Genomic DNA, 16181 nt, shown 5'->3' on the forward strand with positions numbered 1-16181 from the left:
AACAGAACAGCTCAATGATGAGCTCTCATCTCCAGAGAAAAAATCTCGTAGAGCCGACTTCAGAGAATCGCGATCAGGGCCGAGCTCCACACACAGCAGTCCAGAGAGGTCAGCTTACAAGAATGGGGCAAGTGGGGAAGAGTGGAGCAGAGAAAGGCTTAGAGACAGGTTCAGCGCCAGTGATAGGAAATGTGCCAGCTTACCCAGCAGTCCAGAGAGGAGGGTACTGTTGCAGTATAGTGATTCAGACCCAAGTAAACAAGGAGATGGTAAATCCCAGGGAATCCCTGGTGAAATGTCTAAACCTTTTCAAATACCTTCCTCAAAAGTGAGTGCAGTAAGGCTCAAGTTTGAGCAAGAGGCTCAGAGGCAGGATAGGACTCCTCAAAGTGTCCAAAATTCCAATGCTCCTATTAGGAAACTTCAGGAAAGTAAGCTACCTGTGTATCAAGTGTTTGCTGGGTCAGATATTCCCAAAACTCCAGAAAGTCCAGGAAATCAGAGGAGAAGTTTGGGTGGTGAATCAAATAAGTTCTCCCCCAAGCAAGAAACAAGTGAAAATGTTCAGGAGGAGAAAAAGCTATTCAAAACTTGGGAGAGCCAAGGTTATGGAAGCTATAAACCCCAATCTCCAAAGCTATCTCATTCATTAATCCATGATTCCATGAATGATGGCAATAACAGTGATTCCCAAAGACAGGAGACGACCAAGAAAATAATCTACACAGAATTTGTTGTTCATGAAACTCCAAATACTAATGATAGTCTAAAAAAAAACTCGGAATCACAAATTCCTATTAGAAAGCTTTCTAATTTCTCAGAAAATCTGAAATCCACCTCTTTAAAAGTAGATGCCTCTGTTGAACCATGTGAGAGGGCGGGGTCTCATATACCGACTTTAACTAGAAATCGGTTACACAGTAGCTCTGAATCCAACAAGTCCACTCGTGGATCATCACTAGGAAAATCCACAGACTCATCAGATGGTAGCCAGTCAACCATAGTGTGCAACGGTGTTGACGATAACCAAATAGAGTATTTGGATCAAGTGACTCCTGTAGTTGTTACAGAGGGTTTCAAAGATATTAAACCCTTGCCTGTGTATGTTAGCATCCAAGTAGGAAAGCAGTACGAGAAGGAAACAGCCTCAGGGCAGCTGGGAACATACAAAAAGATAGTAAGCCACGAGAGTAGGACAGTGCATGAGACAAGGGGTGCATTTTACACTGTCAAGCAAAAGCAGTCTCCATCTCCCCCAGAAGATGACACTCTCGAGCAAGTGACTTTCTTGGAAAGCTCTGGGAAAAGTCATGTTACCCCTGAGACCCCCAGCTCTGAGGAAGTCAGCCTGACCTCAAGAGCACCAGACTCGGCGATAGGCCTTATACCCAGGATGCCAAGCACTATCGCAGAGGAGTCCGAGGAGGATGAAGGAAAGAGTTTCATCTACAAGGAGCCCTCGAAGGAAATATCTAAGCCAGCTCACCCAGAAACCCGCAGTAAAAAACAGCATGATACAGAGAGACAGAAATCAAAAGAGAAAAGAGTGGCTTATATAGAGTTCCCACCTCCTCCTCCCTTAGAGACAGAGCAGTCTGACCCTGAGAAAAAGGGATCGTGTGTTTCTTCTGAGGCAGAGACAGAGATGATAGAGGTGAATCTCCAAGAGGAGCATGATAGGCACCTATTAGCTGAACCAATCATCAGGGTGCAGCCTCCATCCCCTATCCCCCCTGGAGCTGATAACAGTGACTCTAGTGATGATGAATCTGTGTTCCATCCCATCCCTGTCAAAAAGTACACCTTCAAAATGAAGGAGGAGGGAGACAAACGCTTAATAAACAAACCATCTGAGAAAAATGAAAACATTGAGTCTGAGATCAATGGTGAAGTAAACGTAGAAGATGCTGACTATGAACAAAACGGCAACGACCAGTCAATCACAGACTGCTCTATAGCATCCACTGCTGAGTTCTCTCATGATACGGATGCAACTGAAATAGACTCTTTAGATGGGTATGACCTTCAGGATGAGGATGATGGATTGAGTGAAGACCCTAAAGCATCAAGTCTGTCCATTGATATAAAAAACACAGACCGATCATTTAGTCAGTCCAAGCTTGAAGTCATTGAGGAGGAGAAATTTGAGGAAGCAGGGGATAATGGAAAGGCTAAAACCAGTACATCGTCAGTAAACTGCAGTGGAGAAGAACCAGATTACACCCTTGAAGGAAGACATCCAGAAAGGCAGATCTATGGAGAAAACTGCTTTGCCTACCAACTTGAAGAGGAGTTGAATTCAACGTTTAAGACTGTTGCCACCAAAGGCCTGGACTTTGACCCCTGGTCTACCAAGGGGGGCGATAATGATGGAATTTTTGATTCCAAAACAAAAGACGAGGATCCTAAGCCCTTTGGTTTATCGGTGGACGACAAATCACAGGCTACAACACCTGACACAACCCCTGCTCGAACACCGACTGATGAGAGCACACCAACTAGTGAGCCTAACCCCTTCCCTTTCCACGAAGGAAAGATGTTTGAGATGACCCGCAGTGGTGCTATTGACATGAGCAAGCGGGACTTTGTTGAAGAGAGGCTTCAGTTTTTCCAGATTGGTGAGCATTCCTCTGACCCTAAAACAGGGGAAAAGGGGAGAGGGGGCAAGATCCAGGGGGTAATTTCCTCTCAGTCACAAACTGGGGAGAGGGCCACAGTAGATGGAAAGGTGAATGTTATAGATACTACCACAGACAGCAGCACTACACCAGCAACACCAACAGCAACAACAGCAAAATGCAGCCCTGCACAGCCTGGCAGTGACACTGGCCATACCGGTACTGATGCCCCCACCTGCGAAGCCATAGCTGAGACCGCCTCCTCTTGCACAATTACAGCCTCTAAGGTTGATCCCAAATTACGCACTCCTATTAAGATGGGCATAGCTGCCTCTATAACTGTGAAAAAAGACTCAGGGGATCTCACAGATTGTAAATCTGAGTTATCAGAGGGACAAATGGTGCCAGAATACATCAGTATAGAGGGCCAGTGTACAGAGAATCAGTCTAGTAGACCGAGTGAGTCCGAAACAGAGAGAATAGAATACCCTTCAGAAAACTGCAACAACAACAATAACCTTGAGTCCTCCAGTGTTCAGGCCAACTACATTCAGTGTGGCAGTGTGGTGTTCAATTTGCAGTCCTCTTCTGAGCCCACTCTTCAGAAAGCTAGCAGGATAGAAACACTGTCCTGTAGGGATGTAGAAGAGAGAGTCGATGTTCACAGCATCAATCAAGGGCAGGACCAGAAAAGTGAGACCGTCAAAGAGAGTGAAGTGAAACAGCCCAAGTCAAGGCTTCCAGTTAAAGCATCAGGGTGGTCATTTCCCACGCAGGGAACAGCAATGGGCAAACAGAAGCCCAAACGAGCAGTGAAAGTTGAAGTCAGGAAAAGAGGAGCGCCAGCCATAGCCAAAGTAGAGCCCAGGTCTAGAATACCAATCAAGGATGTTAAAAAGAGCAGCCCTGCCGCTGCAGCTAGCTCACTGGTGTCAGTTCGGGTTACCTCACAGCCCAAGAGGGCATTGGACTCAGAGAGAGCAGCCATACGTTTGCCCACAAGGCTACCACTGAAGGACAGGCATCAGGTCAGCAATGTCACGAGTGAGGGATATAGACAGAGCAGACAGGAAAAACCTGATGAAATTTGTAAGCGCACCATTGAATACTTTAAAGACATTAGCGGGGAGACGCTAAAGTTGGTGGACCGCCTGTCAGACGAGGAGAAAAAGACGCAGACAGAGCAGTCGGAGGAAGACAGCACCTCCCGGAGCACCTCTCTGTCGGACGCCTCCCAGCCTTCCCAGCCCTCCCAGCCCTCCCGCTCATCCAGGTCTGGTAGAGGTTCGAGGGCTGAGGCCGGGGCCGCGTCCGTAAGGGCAAAGGTGGCGACGACGGACAGGGCCTCCGGCAGTGAGAGGAGCAGGAGGAGTAGGCGGACTGGTGGGAAGGAGGGCAGTCAGGGACTCACAGGGTCTCGAACGCCTCCCATCGCAGAGATCAAGCCTAGTTTGTAAAACTTTCACACTATGTTTAAAATACATCTATATATTTATATATTTCACTTTTAGTTGCATGACATCGTTGTGATCGTTTAATGGTTTGACTGGAATGCCTGTGGCGTGTTTACATATTCTCTTTAGAACATTAGCTGTCATTTAAATATTTTTTTTGTCATTGATGTACTGTGTACTGTATTGTCCATGTTGCAAGATTCTCTTTCCTCTGTTCCCCACTGTCAACCCCCTTTAACCCCCATATAGTAGAGTGAGCATGCCAGTAGTAGTGACTGGTCCACTGGCACAACCAGTCCCCTGTTTGACAACTCCCTGGTCTGTCTGTCTGTCTGTCTGTGCAGGGTGGCTACCAAAGTTACCGTAGTAGTTTGTTCTCATACAGTTTTCAATTGTGATTTATACTAACTAGTATTAGCAATTGACACACAAAAGCGCCTTCGCATGACAACATTTTAGCTCGCAACATCGAACTTTCCACCCTAGATTTGTAGAGCGATGAGTCTGTTATTGAGAGTCATGTTATGTTTTGTTGTTACTGCCTGCCTAGAAGATACACAAACACAATCACAGAAACCCACTTACTCTATGAGCGTGTTTAAGTTGCCCATAATGTCTCAAGTGTGATATATCCTTTTCTTGCCATCCCATGAGGAGAATTTAACCAATATTACAGCTATGTTAACAATAACATGCAATAACTATTATGATATAAATACGTTAAACACAACCTTTGATTAATCACGTTAATTCTGATGAATAAGTGGCCAGAAAAGGACGGTTTATATGTTTATTTTTCTCTTACATTACTGTATAGGGGAATGGGAATATGAATGGTACTGATTTGTCGTTGTCCTTTATCTCCCCAGGTCCCCAAAGTCCCTGTGAGCGGACGGACCTGCGCATGGCTATCGTTGCAGATCACCTGGGACTCAGCTGGACAGGTGAGGCCCATTCTGCATTGCCCATGCACCTAACTTGCTTTCTTTCTTAATCTCAAACCTTGTAATTTTACTGCCATCTTCAGGCTAACTGTATATCTCACAAATAATTATCATGTTACCTGTAGCCCTGGAAAAGAAGAGCTAAAATAATGAATCTCCTTGTTACACACAGTATAAGCCTTTCAAAGGATTTTAATTATGAAACGTGTATATTTAATTTGTAATCCAGTATTTGCACTATGAACAAAATTACAGACACTTTGAATACTGCATATCAGAGTTTTAATATTTATGTATATTTTGTGTCCCATCACAGAGTTGGCCCGGGAGATGAACTTCACAGTGGATGAGATCAACCACATCAGACTAGAGAACCCCAACTCTCTGACAGCACAGAGCTTCATGCTGCTCAAGAAATGGGTCAGTCGGGAAGGGAAAAACTCCACAAGTAAGACTTTGATTTTATTATTCCGCTTTCTGAAAATGTTGTTTTTGTCCCTATTCCTCCTCTGTGTGTTTCTCTTTCACTTTTTCCTTTCAGTCTTTTTTAAAAGAAATGAACTACTATTGCTAGCATAGGAAAATGAAAGGTTCTGTGTAGTCCATCTTTGTATTAGTACTCTCCCTGTTTGTCTTACTCTCTGTTCTTCTGTCTGTTTTGTCTCTTACCTGTTCAAACATTCATATCCTGTCTCTCTGGACAACAGACTTATCGTGTTAACCTTTCCTGATATTTTTTTTAACGTATTTTATTCTCATTAGTAAAAAGAATGTTTAAATGTTCCGTCATTTCAGGCGACTCAAAAAAAAACGTTTTCCTTCTTCTCTTCTTCCACAGCGGATGCCTTAACTACAGTGCTGACCAAAGTCAATCGGATGGATATTGTGACTTTACTGGAGGGCCCAATATTCGACTATGGTAACATTTCAGGCACGAGATGTTTTGCCGATGATAACGCTGTTTTCCGGGATCAGGCTGATGGTAAAGTTTAGCTCTGTCTAGCTGACCTCTTACCTCTCCCTGCTACCTTTCTGTTGTTCCAGTGCATGGTCTGCATACAAACAGTCCCAGTGCAAATCTGTAGAGAAAAACTCATTTACAGTTAGGACAACTGGCTCTGTTCTTCCAGAAATACAATCCTGAGCTTCACATTCTATCATTTGGATGCCAATGAAATAATTATAGTCTTTTTTCTTTGAGCCAAAAATCTATTTAAACACTTTAACACACTGATTTGATTTGGCTTCTGCTGAAGTAACCACTCTTTTTATTTAAGTCAGGTCTTGCTCAGGTTGAAAACTCCAAGTGTGTCCAGTTGTCACAAATGAGGGATATCCATTAGGTGCATGCTGCAAACTATATACTACTTTATATGTTTTTCAGTCGTGTCTGAATTGTGTAGAAATGACATAACCCTGTAGAATCTGCTTTCCTGTATTGATTTAGCTTAGTTCTCCTAGTTCTCCTCCAGTTCCTCTGAGCCTTCCCTGGATAGATGAGAGAATCTCTTCCTCCGCAATCAGACTGCCTCCTCCTCCTCCTCCTCCTGTTCCTCCTGCCTCCCATCACCTCTACAGCAGCATCCACTGCTGTTAACAGCACATAACCGCTCTTAACAAGTTAAGAGTCATGTGTTGCGCTGTGTGTGCCTTCTCCTTCTCCATCCCTCGCGTGCCTCCTCCTACACCCTCCCCTCATGTGATGCCATTCATTGTCTTGTTGTGCGAGCATGTTTCACATCAAACAATCATTCATGATGTCTTTTTTTCCTCCTTCTCCACTTTTACATTTTTGTCTCTTCTGTTTACCTCTTGCCTCAATCCTTTTTTTCCCCGTAGTTTGCATTATCATCCCCTTAACTCCCGGAAGCACTGTTGCTGACTTCATTGTGCAGACACCCGTTCCCGACTTTCCATCTCAAACCCAAACACCTCCACCAACTCCCCTCACTCCCACTGCAGCACTTCACAGCTGTCCTTTCCCCCCACGCCGCTCATCCAGCTACGAGTCCTCAATTTCGCTCAAAGACTTGGCACCTCAAATGCAATTTAAACAGCTAAGGTTCAACTTCTCCCAAACTCCCTCCCTCATTCCATGCCCCTCTGCTAAACCTTGTCTATGCCCCGCCTTCCCTTTCCCGCCAAACCCTTCCTCACCGATCCCACTTATTACTTCACCTTTACCTGACTCATCTGCTGCTAACTCTCCATCACCTACTCCTCCGTCAGCTACCTGTGTCCAATGCTCTCCCACCTCTGCCCCAACCTCCTCTTCCTTCACTATGGACCCTAACCTATCTGAGCCCATCACCATAGCTGTTTCGTCCATTTGCTGCCCACCCTCCGGTAGATTCTCACCCTCTGTCACAGCCTCTCATAGCAGGGACTCTTTAGTGACTCAGCTGGCGCCGTCCTCCCGCCCTGTCTCCTCCCTGTCCTGCTCTCCCTCTGGGTCCCGCTGTCCTAGCCCCATCCCTCTCTCCCCTCCCCTCCGCTCCCTGTCTCCCTGCCCTGCTTGCCAGTGCGCTCTCTCCATCCCTCCACCTGCCGCCCAAACTCTCGTTGATCCTTTAACAACGGAGATATACATGTAGCTCTTAATGTCGCTTGCCCTCTTCCCCTAATCCTTCTCACATCTCTCATCTGTCACTTTTCTCATGTGAGCATGTAACAGAACATCCTGGCAATACAATATAATATTAGTATCTTACACTCATTACATCCCATGCTAGAGGATTAACATGGCCTTAACGTGTCCAACTTTTAATGTCTCACCGCAACCGCAGCTGTAGAATGAATACTCGAAAAGAATCTGGGCACTCTTACTGTCAATATGAATGTGCTTCTTTACATATCTTTTTATTTTTCAATATGATATTTTCAAACATACAAAGACATATGCATTTTATATATTCTTTGCATTTTACTGCCTATGTTGGTTTTACCGCCATTAGCTACTGAGATCACCATCTCAGCTGGTGGTTTCCTGGAAACATGCTTTACATTTCAACCTCTGTGCCATTGTCCACGTCATATGGTGAATGTGTAAGGGCATGTGTGTGTTTTTTTTGTTTTTTTTGTTTTTTTCGTGGCATGCTTCGTATATGTGGATATGTCTCTACATCTCTCATCCTGTCACCAACAGATTATCAGAGCATTCTAGCGGAGCTGCAGTCTCCCGCCACACTGCACTCTGATCCCCACTTCCTGGATCCCGAACTCCCTGTCACCCCTAACCCTTCCCTTGCTCATCACCAGCCAGAACCACACACCCCTTTGCTGGCCCACTCCCATCGTCAGCCCTTGCCCTGGAGCCCCGAGATAGAGCCCGGTAGCAGAGAGCCAGGCAGCCCTCCCAGGAGCCCCCCCAGGCCTTGTGAGCTCACCCTTTCCTTCCCAGTCTTTGAACTCCCTGATCCTGTCCCTTCCAAGGTCAGAAAGCCCTACATCGCGCTGAACGACCAGCTGCTTTTGAGCGAGGAGGAAGACAGGCCTTGTCATGAAATGGAGCTGAGCCACAGGCCCAAGTCACCCTCCTTCCCCGCGATGTGCGAGTTAGACACGTTTTACTTCACGTCATCCCCTTCGCTATCATCGATATCATCAATTACCCCTTCAACGCCTGACAGAGCACACATAGGAGACACAGGACTGCAGATGGGTTCCCCCAATGGGGTACAGTGGGATGTAGGTTTGAAAGGAAGTGACAAGAAAGTGACAGAAGAGATAAAGAACGTTGGGGAGATGGTCGCAGCAGAGGTAGCAGAGGGAAATGGATTAGAGTGGGTAGAGAAGGACTTGATCCAAAATGTCGAAAGAAAGTGTGAGATGATAACAAAAGACAGGTCTAAGTTAGCGGAGGAAAGTAAAGGTTTGGTTGAACAGAGGGAGGAGTCTGCACTGGAAGAGCAGCACGTCCTTGTAGCAGATGAGAGTAAGGAGACAGCCTGTGGGATGGAAGAGGTGATAGATGTGCAGAGTCTGTCAGAAGAACCGAATCATGTGATAGAAAGTGAGCAAGGATTTGAAAAGGTTTGTACCACAATAAAAACAATGACTGTGAATGAGGATATCGATGAAAAGTCAGAGGTACAGGAGGGGGACGGGGGCGGAGATGATTTGGTCTATGAGAGTAACAGAGTGGATAACACAGATGGACAAGTCCAGTTTAAAGACGAAGGATCTCGTGACTGTGATAAAGAAGTTAGCGGGACAGCCGAAGGGGACAAGGCAGCCGAGGACCAGGCTGTGGCTCGCCTCTCCCCTCAGGCCTGGGTTGAGGCACTTGGAGAACTTCAGTCGAGTGAGTCCAATGAGGAAGAGGAGGAGGGACACAGAGACAAACAAACCACAGAAGAGACATTGGGAACTCTGATGGAGGAGGTGAAGAATGAAGAGGTCTCAGAGGAAAAGGAGGAGGACACAGAGATGATGCAGGACAGGGTTCAGGCGATCGCTGGTCCAGTTGAACAGGCAGAAAAAGACTTGTGTTCACTTTCAGGTTGGCACAGTGACTCCTCCAGCGTCAACGTGGAACCACCGACACCAGGCCGCAGTGTCAGCTCAGACCTGCTCGACAGACGGGAAAGGTAAGTCACCGTTAAGTCTCAAAGAATTCATTAATTTCATGCCAACCAGACTTTAAATTGATTCCTTTCCTCATGCATCTACCTCAGAAATAATTCTCACTCTTTGCTTTTACCCAACAGCCAAGAAATCTCCAGTGAGTCCATCACTTCCTCGTCAAGGGCAGAATCGGGGAGATCCCGGCACAACGGCAGCAGCTCAAAGCACTCACCTCAGGGCGGCTCCTCTGAGTCATCGAATGGCAAAAAGGAAGAGGGGGCGCTGGTTTCAGAGAAAAAAGTCAAGGTAATGATACTAATAATAATTAATACAATCGAATAATTGTAACTTTTACAGTCTGGAATCTTCTAAAGCACTTTATGAATTGTTAATCTGCAGTTGCAGAAGAAAGTATGGTACAAGTTGCGCTAAAGAAACTTCAGTGATTAATTCCAGGTTTCTTTTGTTGTGACCCAGCCAAACAAAGTTCATGAATGTACAAAGTGTTCTAACTAACCAATTCTCTTGCCCTTACATGTGCTTCTTTCTCCCGTTGACTCCCCCATGTGTTTGTGTAATGATGTTATAATGCGTTCCCCAGCAGAAGGTTAGCGTAGATTCCGGTTCAGACGAAGAACAGACTGTAACCACCAGAATCTTCAGACGCCGTATCATTTTAAAGGTACCCTGGAGCAGAGGCTGGGCGGCGGCTCGGGGTTGGGTTGGTTTGGTGTAGTTGACGTGGCAAGTCTGGTGTGCATTAGACTAGTTGTGCTTGGTGTTCGCATAGTTCTACACTCTATGCCAGTGTGGATGTGTGTGTGCATAGATGTATTTGTGTCCGTGCACTGCTGAGTCAATCGCAGTTCTTTTCTCCTGAAGTGTTGTTTCGGTGTGGTGATGGGACGGCATCTTCTGTGAGCCTGTATTCATGTGCTAACCGGAACTACTTGCAGGGAGAAGAAGCAAAGAATATGCCAGGAGAGTCTACGACCGAGGAACACTATATGGACCGAGATGGTAACCTCATCAGTAGAAAAGTAATGTATAACTTTACTTCCATTTCCCATCCAGATGAAATAAAACCAACCACCGGGAGAATAGATCATCTTTTTCTTCCAATAGAGGATCAGATTTTTTTCTTCCTTCGTCCTTCTTCCTCGGGCAGGTAATCAGGAAGGTTATTCGGAGGGTTTCTACTCCCACACCAGAAGGAGGTGACAAGCGGCTCCGGGACCTTCTGCACAGTCCCACTCTGCAGGAAGACGGGTCTGAGGTTGGCATAAAGACACCCGCGCCTGTGTTCCTGGGTTCAAAGTCCGATCTCTGTTCTCCTCCTCTCAGAAAACATCAGCATGTGGGAGGTTCACAGCCAACGCAGAAGTTAGGCTTAAAGCTGCACTCGGCAAAAATTGAGGTTAAAAATAACCTAAATCAGAAAGCTGCAACACAAAAGGAAATAAAATCCTATCTAAAGGAGAAATGTTCATTTAGAGGTAACTTATTAACACAACACTATGTAACTTTTATCGAGCAACACCGCCCCCTGCAGCCAAACCTCATGATTAATTCTGTTGGGCTCTGTGTTCGAGCGATTAAGCATCATTCCCCCTATTCCACGTCAGTGTACCATCGAAATAATGTTCAGGCTTCTCTTTTTAAGTTAAAAAGATTGCAAAGCATTGCTTAAAATCCTGTTACTCATACAGCCACTGTTCATGTATATTTGGGATGAAGAGGTAAATTGGGTTTTAAAGAGGTTAATAATTAAATACTGATACCATATGTTATTTCTTACATATTGAAAACCTCAGTGTTCTTTGCGTGCAGCTTTAAGTCAAACAGTCAGGTCAAAATGGAATCAGTTTGATGTGATGGTTTTCTTTTTCATTGGTGTAGGTCAACTTTTGACTAACATTAGCTTTTTCTACATATTTTTTCCTAATTTCTCTTCTTGGAAAAAAACAACACAAAACCCCCTAAATGCCACCGTTTAAAGTGCAGCCTTGCGTTTTGTGTTGTGACCGTGTGGTGTCTGTTGTGTTTACAGAACAATGGGGACGCTGACTCCGCTCTCCCTGACTGTGTGGTTCTAATGCTCTTTTTCACTGATTATTCAACAGTATGACTAATCAGTGCTGTGAAAATACACTCTGCCTCTTTTGTTTCTAACGCCTCCCGCACATTACACACATTCTCCTCCTCCAGGTGTCTGGTTGCTGTGTGGTTTGGGTCCTTATTATGTTCTCTAACAAAAAAAGACACTACTAACCATTGCTAGTGTCAGACTCCTGCAGTACCTGTGTGGTTTAACTTCTCCTTTGTGTCACTTTCAGGTTTGTGTGTTGGGTTGCTTCTTATTTCCCTCCCATCAGAAGAAAATGAGACCATTGCTCAACTGTATCTTCTTCTGTGTGTTTTCTAGCAGGGAGACGTGTCGAGAAATAGCCGGCGGAAGGATGAGAGAAGGTCGGGGGATAAGAAGCTCCACTCATAGGGATGGTTGTGATCTACCAGGTTGGTTTCTCTGTAACACTGTGAGTTTTGTCTTTGTTTGTGTCAGTGTGCAGTGTGCAGTGTGTGCAGTATTGTTCTCCCCATTCTTTCCAGCTCTACTACAGAGCTCAACCGTGTGGTTCCAGAAGTAAAAAAACACCATTCATTTTCTCAACGGAGATTTTCAATATCAGCCATAATATTATAACCATCCATGGTAGACTAACCATAACCTACGAGATTGTGTAAAAGATGGATGCTCCTGTAATTACTACACTACCCACAATCCTCAGGTTTAACTCACTGTTTCCATGGAAATGTTAACCACAACTGTGAACATGTCAACTACTAGTTTAGAAACATAAGACACTTAGTGCTCATTAGTGAGTTTTGAAGATGCTGGTAGTTCTATTTTTTTAACTATCAACTGAGCTCTACCATCCCTGTGTTTCCAGCCTGTGAGCTATCTAGTTGCCCCCTGGCTCCAGCCCCGTGCTTAATACTCACATGATAGTTGTTTTGATTCACTCTGGACAAGAAAAAACAAATTAGTGTGTTTTCCCCAAATGTCAACCTTTTTTTAATTTACCCCTCCCCGGATGGCGCTCTGTCCCACAGGCTGCAAACCTTTCTGCCCCCTGGGTTCACTGGGTGTGTACGTATGAATAGGGAGCAGTTACAATGGAAACAGGGCCGAGGGATGGTACACACCTCAGCATTATGTTACCCCAGTGATTCCCCCCCCCGTGCCTGTTTTTGTCCAGTAAATCCCCAACTCAACAACAGCATTGTAGCATCCAAAAGAGTTTGTTATCCGGCAGACCAGACTGTTAATCCCCACTGCTGTTCACCTTTCGTGTTGTGTTTGCAGTGAATCATTCCATCTGTACAAAAGTGACTCAGAAATAATATGGCACTGCTGTGAGCCTGGCGTGGAGCTTCTATAGTATCACCATAACAACCCCATCTGCTCTTGTTAACTCGTCATCTCGTTACACAAAGAAGTGAAAGATTGCATCAGTGATTTTGAATTTTCAGACATTCAAGATGACATTTTTATTCATATTCTGTAAATTAAGATACTTCCATTCATTTTCTGTACATTTTTAGATGTAAAGTAATTTTGGGCATTTAAGATTATTAAGTTAAAAAGAAATCACTTATAAATGGAGCCCAACTGATTCCTAAGATGATTTCTAACTTCATAAATAAACTTATTATAAAACATATTATGATGTACATCTTTTCTGCATTATTGTTTATGCCGCTAAATAAAGGTTTGCGTATCAGCAAACATAAATGTCGATATAATTAGCCAACGAATATTTGGGTCAGGCTCTAGCCAGAGTCTTTCAAATTATTAGGGGTAACATGAAATTGATTTGATTATGTGATGTACATCTTGTGTTTTACAGGTGTACAGGAACTGGGTTAGATGTTTCCTGGGAATATGTGTTCAGAGGGAAGAGTTGCGTCGTGAGGACTGCAGGCGCGGCTCCAGTCTGCAGCTGTCTTCTTCAAACAAGCGGTCTTCACGTGAGAGGAGGCGACCCCTCTGACTTACGCATGAGCATGAAAAACTCACTCCCTGTCAATCAGAAAGACCCAGGAGGTTCTCTCGCTCCGACTGCGGTGGACCTGTGGACAACGATTCTGCTTCCCGTTTTGTGTGAGACAATAATAAATGCCATCGGTCCACTGGTGACGTGAGAGCCCTGTGAGGAGGAGCATCGTTTTCCTCGTGAAAAAACGAAAGACTCCGGTACCGACAACCACAGACGCAACTGTGACCAAAGATGGCACAAAGAGCTCAATCCACTCGGTGGGCAGAAAGAACGAAGCAGACACAATAACACAAGAAATATTCAATTGAACACTTCTGATTCAAACTTCAACACTCGCCTTATAGTTTCTTCTTGAACCCATTGTTGTCAGGATGTAAATTGTCTTGGGATTTTTTTTTTCTTCCTTTTTTAAAACTTAAACAACACAAAAGCTTTTTTCTGTATATACAAATTGCGATGTGTAAAATTCTTTAAAGATAAAAAAAAGGGCATGTTTCTGGTTGAGAACGCACTGAGGAGAGCAACCTTTTCAAGTGCTTTCAAAATTGATGGAAACAGTTCCTCTTTTAAAGATTTGAGTGTAACTTCACAGGATCTTGTATAATTAATTATTAGAGCAGGTATAATGTTTGTACATGAAAAAAAGAAGAGCTGGTTTGATTTTAACAGAGGACATTTCCAGAAAATCAATTTCAGTAATTCCCAAAGTGGGAGTGGATCTAATCCTGCAAAAAAGCAGCCTTTCAGAGTACTCCTATTTTCATGCATGCTGTTCACATTATTTTAAGTACGATTTTTACAAGTTTGCAAACACTGTATTCAAATAACAAATAAAACCCTTTATCTGTGTACACATATAGTCCAAACATTTGTCACCGATTTTATATTTTGAATTGAAAAAGGAAACCATTAAAAGCATTTATCATGTCGGGGGTGAGGATGAGAGAGAAAAAAAGGATCTATGGCTTCTCGAGGGTGTGATGTCTTGTCTATGTAAAGCCGGAGGAGGGCAGCTTCTGCTACAAGAACGATATAATCTGAATGTAAATGCTAGAAGGCTGGCTCGCTGTAAAATTATAACTGTTATTGTGCGTGTTGGCTATAAGGTGTAGGAGTCTCTGTACACTGTTAGACTGTTTGTAATCATTTTTTAGCAGTGTGTCAATTTGGTTTCCTAACGGCTGCTGTGGTATTAAAGGAAAACTGGGGGCATTTTATTTAGGATTTTTTTATTTAAATTTTTTTTGGGGGTGAAATATTTCCTTAATTTAAAACTACTCACATTAAGGACACATAAAGACATTATTTGATTGTAGCTCTAAATAGCATATTGTATTACAAATACACTGGATGGTCAACAAGCAATTATTTAAGCATTAAATGAATTGTGTTAAACTCTGAAACTGTGTGATCTTTTTAGGCTTGAGAGTCTGTATATGCAGTGTCGAATAGAGTCGTTTTCACTAGCTCATTGGCAAAACTTTTACTTCACATTACAATAGGACTTCTCTTTTGTATTGGTTTTCATTAGATGACCCATGTAGTTAAAGTGTGGTGTTCTACTGGAGCGATGGCTCAGTATGCTGATGTCTAATGCTGTGGACATGAAGACTATGTGACTTTCCTTTTTTTGGTGGGGGGGGGGGGGGTTAAAGGAAATCAGGACGAGTGCTGTACCACATCCCCGTAAACTGTCAATCAAGGGGTATATGGACCCTTTGATGTGGTCTAACTATCAATTTTTGTCAATTTTGTTGGATATGTGTTTTCACATGAGCAGATTTTTTGATGTACAATTCTTACTAACAGCGTGAAGCCATTGAAATGTAACTATTCTAGCACTTTGGTTATTCAAGGTCTTTTAGAGGCTATAGCAGCAATGATGCCATCACAAATGTTTCAGACGTCTTTAAAAAAAATCAAACTAAAAATGACAAAAAAAAATAAAATAAAAATGCATTGATTTCGCAGTACAATTGTTTCTGTTCTTGTCTTTGTGTCCTTGAAGGTTTTGTTATTAAATTTAAGCAACGGCTGCAGCGGTGATGTGATGGGAGCCGCTGTCCTTCAACCAGATTTTATATTAACAACACATAGGGCGGTCTTTTGAATGGATGACGAAACTAATTTGTAGCCACTGCAGTACTTCATTCGTAAAACTACCTCATGAAACAGTATTATTATGTCTTATAATGCAGCTTTAGCTTAATTAAAGACTATTATATTATCTTATAATACAGCTTTAGCTTCATCAAACAGAACACTATTACAATGTCTTATAATGTAGCAATAGCTTCATTAATCGGTTTTATATTGTCTTATAATGGAGTATAACAGTAATATAATGTATTGTACATTTATAGCTTCATTAAACAGTATTATAACATCTTATGATGCAGTTAAACAGGATTAAAATGTTATACAATGCAGCTTTAGATTCATTTAAATGTCTTATGTCTTATAATGTAGTTTAACAGTATTAAAATGTCTCATAATGCATCTTTAGCCTCATTAAGCAGTATTATGTCTTATAATGCA

At 43.4% G+C, this 16181-nt stretch overlaps 1 protein-coding gene across 1 annotated transcript in view; it reads left to right on the plus strand.

Moving 5' to 3' along the window:
- The window catches only part of LOC128453123 (ankyrin-3-like), an 84554-nt gene extending 68935 nt beyond the window's left edge, over positions 1-15619 (plus strand). The window contains 10 exon segments of the mRNA XM_053435837.1: positions 4942-5016; positions 5333-5464; positions 5855-5998; positions 8162-9605; positions 9726-9888; positions 10184-10264; positions 10539-10622; positions 10751-10858; positions 12008-12099; positions 13494-15619. Of these exon segments, the coding sequence (XP_053291812.1) occupies positions 4942-5016; positions 5333-5464; positions 5855-5998; positions 8162-9605; positions 9726-9888; positions 10184-10264; positions 10539-10622; positions 10751-10858; positions 12008-12079 (2303 nt within the window). The 3' untranslated portion in view covers positions 12080-12099; positions 13494-15619.
- Positions 15620-16181: the final 562 nt, after the last annotated feature.

This window comes from Pleuronectes platessa, chromosome 12 (assembly GCF_947347685.1).
Source record: "Pleuronectes platessa chromosome 12, fPlePla1.1, whole genome shotgun sequence".
NCBI classification, from domain to species: domain Eukaryota; kingdom Metazoa; phylum Chordata; class Actinopteri; order Pleuronectiformes; family Pleuronectidae; genus Pleuronectes; species Pleuronectes platessa.